General features: G+C 51.9%; 1 protein-coding gene across 1 annotated transcript; it reads left to right on the top strand.

Moving 5' to 3' along the window:
• The first annotated feature begins 364 nt into the window (after positions 1-364).
• Rpl11 (ribosomal protein L11) lies at positions 365-3,983 on the top strand. Its single transcript, XM_031379088.1, has 6 exons — positions 365-469; positions 1,109-1,259; positions 2,160-2,266; positions 2,580-2,711; positions 3,549-3,659; positions 3,914-3,983. The coding sequence occupies exons 1-6, from the start codon at positions 464-466 to the stop codon at positions 3,941-3,943; spliced, it is 537 nt and encodes a 178-aa protein (XP_031234948.1). The 5' UTR covers positions 365-463; the 3' UTR covers positions 3,944-3,983.
• The last annotated feature ends 371 nt before the right edge of the window (positions 3,984-4,354 follow it).

Genomic DNA, 4,354 nt, shown 5'->3' with positions numbered 1-4,354 from the left:
TTTTAATTTCATTTATATGGGTGTTTTGCCTACATGCACGCATGGCCTGATGCCAGGAGATGCCAGAAGAGGAATCTGTCTCCCTGGAACTGGAGGCACAACAAGTGTTCAAATATCTTGTACCTGCTGGGAACTTTGTTCTTAACTGTAAAGCCTTCTCTCTAGCCAATTGTTCAATTGATTTAATGGATTTTGGGCAGTGAAGTCACTCAAGATCCACCGGTTCTGAGACTGTTCTTGGAGCGATGGACTCAAGAACACTTCAGTCTACCTGGTTTTCGAAAGCATCTTCTGCCCGAGATGACCGCAGTTTCGAGGACTGTCCACAAGAGGACGCAGCGCCACGACAGGCGAGCCTCTCTTTCCCACTCTCACTTCGCGTGTCAGCCGAGAAGGAAAGCCCGCCTCCTGACCCATAAGGCCACGGGGCCGGAAGTCTCCCTCTCTCTTCCTGTTCTCCACCATGGCGGTGAGTAGGCCAGAGTTGGCTTTGCCTCTTTCATCCATCTCCATCCGCGGCCGGCGGAGCCCACGAGGGCTGTTTCGCCGGTGGCTGGAGGAGGACGGAGCCCGCGAGGCTGGTGGCATTAAGCCCGGCAGTGCTGTGCGGGCGCAGAGCTCGCACGTCACGTCGCCGCCCATCCTAGGGATGGGGCTCAGGTCAGCGGCCCCGAGGGCCCAGACGCGGGGTCTGGGGGCTGCCGGGAGTGCGAGCGGAACGTGGCGAGCTCCATGTTGGGTCTCAGCGCTGGGGACTTGCAGCTTGATCGGTCCTGGGGTCCCTGCTCTCAGGACTGGCGTTAGCTTGCAGACAGCTTGGGAAGGGGGACGGCATGTCGCCTAGGTCCGTGTGTCCTGCAGTTTGTCATGTAGGGTTACATTGTATTCTCCGCTGTGCGATTGTTTTTCTATAATCCCTAGTCTCTGTACCCGACACACCGACCTCTTAGGGTTCAGGCTTACTCTCCGTGTCGGCCCCAATCACTGAGACCCTTGTAGTCCTGAGGGCTCACGCAGGATTCGGGACGGTAGGAATCCGTGGAGAAGACATTGGCTTCTCGACTTTGGCGGGTCGCGAGGGTGTTGATAGCTGTGTTAATCTTCCCAGCAAGATCAAGGTGAGAAGGAGAACCCCATGCGGGAACTTCGCATCCGCAAGCTCTGCCTCAATATCTGCGTGGGGGAGAGTGGAGACAGACTGACCCGGGCGGCCAAGGTGTTGGAGCAGCTCACAGGCCAGACCCCTGTGTTTTCCAAAGGTGAGTGGGGAAGAGCTGGCCAGAGGGGGGTGGATTGGAAGGCCTTGGTTCTTCCAACCGGAACAACCGGCGTGCAAAGTGAGTTAGCCTATCGTAGCCGTGTAGTGTTCGGCCACACACCGTGGGGATGATGATCCATGCTTTGTATATCTACATAAACATATGTAGAGAGATATATGTGTATACATATATATTTATGTTTGTATATGAGCGCTCTGTTTGCATGTATATGCACATGACAGAAGAGGGCATCAGATCCTGTTACCCTAACTTGGGCAACATGTGAACCAGCATGTGAGTGCTGGGAATTGAACCCAGGTCCTCTTAAAACCACTGAGCCATCTCTCCAGCCCCGCCTCAGTGCTTCTTAACTTTTGGCTCTACCTCGGCTTCCTTAAAATGAATTGTGATTGCCTTGTTTGGCCACAGGAGAGGAGTTCATGTGCTTGAAACATGGAGTCTGTTGCTAGTGTGATTGTGGGAGTTCTGTGATTGGGTTGCGATACTGTTTCTAAGTACCACAGCCAGCTTTTTGAAAATGCTAGCTTTCGTCAGTCTTAGTCTCCCAGTTTGTCCCTCCCACACCCCATTCTGGACATGGATAGGTTAGAGCATGATCGCCTGGCAGCCCACAACTGTAACCCCGGTACCCAGGCTGAAGCAGGAGGATTGCTGCCAGTTCTAGGCCAGCCTGGGCGTCGTTTGAAATTCTGTCAAACGGCCTTCCTAACCTGTGTGACTCACTGTGGTCATGAACTCTGGGCACTGAAATGCTGCTTTGGGTTCTTCGTTGCTGAAGTATGACTGGGTAGCTGAGAAATTGAAAGTTCTGTGTTACGGACGACATCGATTAACACACTAGATGCAGTCAGCATCTGCCTCTGTGTTCCCATCCTGCAGCTAGGTACACCGTCAGGTCCTTTGGCATCCGAAGAAACGAGAAGATCGCTGTTCACTGCACAGTCCGTGGAGCCAAGGCAGAGGAAATTCTGGAGAAAGGCTTGAAGGTGAGGCTGGTGGGGTGGAGGCAGCTGCAGTGTCAGATGGGTTATATATACACATGTAGTGCCTTTGTGTGTTCAGGATGACTTCTTGGATTTCTGTCCTTGGGATTTTCTCTATTCTTTGGAAGTGGGGGTCATTTGATGGGACTTGTAGCTGGGACATGACTTGGTTTAGGGGAGGGAGGAGTAGCCTGTGCTCCTAGACAGGTTGCACAGAGTTTTAGTTTTGCTCTGTCTACTACTGGGTGTTGGTCTGAGCGCATATTGGGCTACTTGACCACGCTGAATAACACGGTCACTTCCTGTGTCTCCCCAGGTGCGGGAGTACGAGTTGCGGAAAAATAACTTCTCGGATACTGGGAACTTTGGTTTTGGCATTCAGGAACACATTGACCTGGGCATCAAATACGACCCAAGCATTGGTATCTACGGCCTGGACTTCTATGTGGTATGTGGGGTTCTCAATCCCAAGCTACCTTTGGGGAGAGGGGCCTGCTGCTCCTCTGTCGTCGTCATCCACACGTGCTGTCTTGCTATTTGATGGAGTGCTGGGCTGAAGTCTTGTGTTTTGTCTGCCTGTGTCCCCTTAGAAAAGGGCCTCGTTGTAGCGAGTGTACAAGTCCAGCTCCACACAGGGTTGATTGGTTCCCTGCTGTTGCAAAGCTCTCTGGATGATCCTGTGCCACCTTCCCCTAGCACTGGCTACCCTGTCTCCACTCATCCCCTTAGTCTCAGGCACATGAATTATGTGAGGAAGACATGGAAACGTGGGGGGGGGTGCAGACTGCTCAAGTGGGGGTTTTCATGTGGGAATGACTGTTACCAGAGCGCTTTGCCTGGACAGAGGTGACGGCGGCAGAGCTGTGGGAAGTGCTGGGCCAAGGGGACAAATGTGCTGCTTTGGAACACTTAAAGTTTTCCACATTGCACATGTTACAGGTTTTGTTTTGAGGCAGGGTCCTTGATTTACAGCCCATGCTGGCCTTGAACTCCCTGTATGTATGTCTGCACCGTGTGTGTGCCTGGTGCCAACAGAGGTTAGGGGAACCAGATCCCTCTTGAGACTGGAGTTAGAAGGTTAGGGACCAGTTGGGAAGGAGCCTGCAGGGCATATGTGTGTGGTGCTTGCTGTGTTCTGGCCTGGGTAGCTGAGGTGCTAGTCTTGGTTCAGAATCCATTAGGTTTCTAGATGACTTGAAGATCAGTCTCTAAAGTGCGAGCCCTGTCTGTCCGCTGCTGACTCCACCCTGAGCTGGCTGGGTGACTGTTGGTTATTCTGGTGCAGGTGCTGGGTAGGCCAGGTTTCAGCATCGCAGACAAGAAGCGCAGAACAGGCTGCATTGGGGCCAAACACAGAATCAGCAAAGAGGAGGCCATGCGCTGGTTCCAGCAGAAGGTAATGCTGATATCCCAAGTGAACTGGTGGTCTGTGGTGTTGGTGACTGGTGTTGGGTCGGGAGCTCTGAAACAATGCTATTTGGTGGGTAGCTTGTGTAAAGATGAGTATTGGGCACTTTGGTAAATGGTTTCCAGGGTTGGTTGAGGTCTTGAGTTGTAGGTATTTGGAATCAGAATTCTCAAACATTAGTTTTTGCTGCAGTTCCTGCTTTTGACACTTGTTCTGAAAACATACAATTTCTTCTCTTTCAGTATGATGGGATCATCCTTCCTGGAAAATAAATTTTATCCAAAAGGCCAATAAAATTTTCTCAGAAATACATGTTACTTTTGTGTGTTTGTGAAAGGAGTCTGGCCACATTCAGATCCTGAGACATCAAGCACTTAAAGAAAGCCTGGATGAGAATTGCTGGGAGCAGCAGCGTGCGTCCTGGACTCCAGGGCCTCCCCGCAGCTAAGACTGAGCACTGGGTTGGGGTGCCCTGTGCATGGACTGTGGTGCAGGGGTCCAGTTTAAGTGGATTTTGAGAGGTTTTGGGTTGGTTAGGGTTTGGATTTGGTTATAAGTAAAGGCTGGGACAGTACCCCACACCGCAGTCCCAGCAGGTGTCCCTCGTTTGTGACTTGGTGTGTGGTGAAGAAGACCACAGCCTCTGGTGTGTGTGGTGTGTGTGGTGCTAAACACGGTGTTTT

Source organism: Mastomys coucha, unplaced genomic scaffold (genome assembly GCF_008632895.1).
Source record: "Mastomys coucha isolate ucsf_1 unplaced genomic scaffold, UCSF_Mcou_1 pScaffold18, whole genome shotgun sequence".
Lineage (NCBI taxonomy): Eukaryota > Metazoa > Chordata > Mammalia > Rodentia > Muridae > Mastomys > Mastomys coucha.
This window is presented reverse-complemented; position numbering and strand designations above follow the sequence as displayed.

Coding starts and splice junctions, on each gene's coding strand:
- Rpl11 (XM_031379088.1), top strand. Junction 1,260..2,159: donor GACCCCTGTGTTTTCCAAAG/GTGAGTGGGGAA, acceptor CCCATCCTGCAG/CTAGGTACACCGTCAGGTCC. Junction 3,660..3,913: donor TGCGCTGGTTCCAGCAGAAG/GTAATGCTGATA, acceptor CTTCTCTTTCAG/TATGATGGGATCATCCTTCC.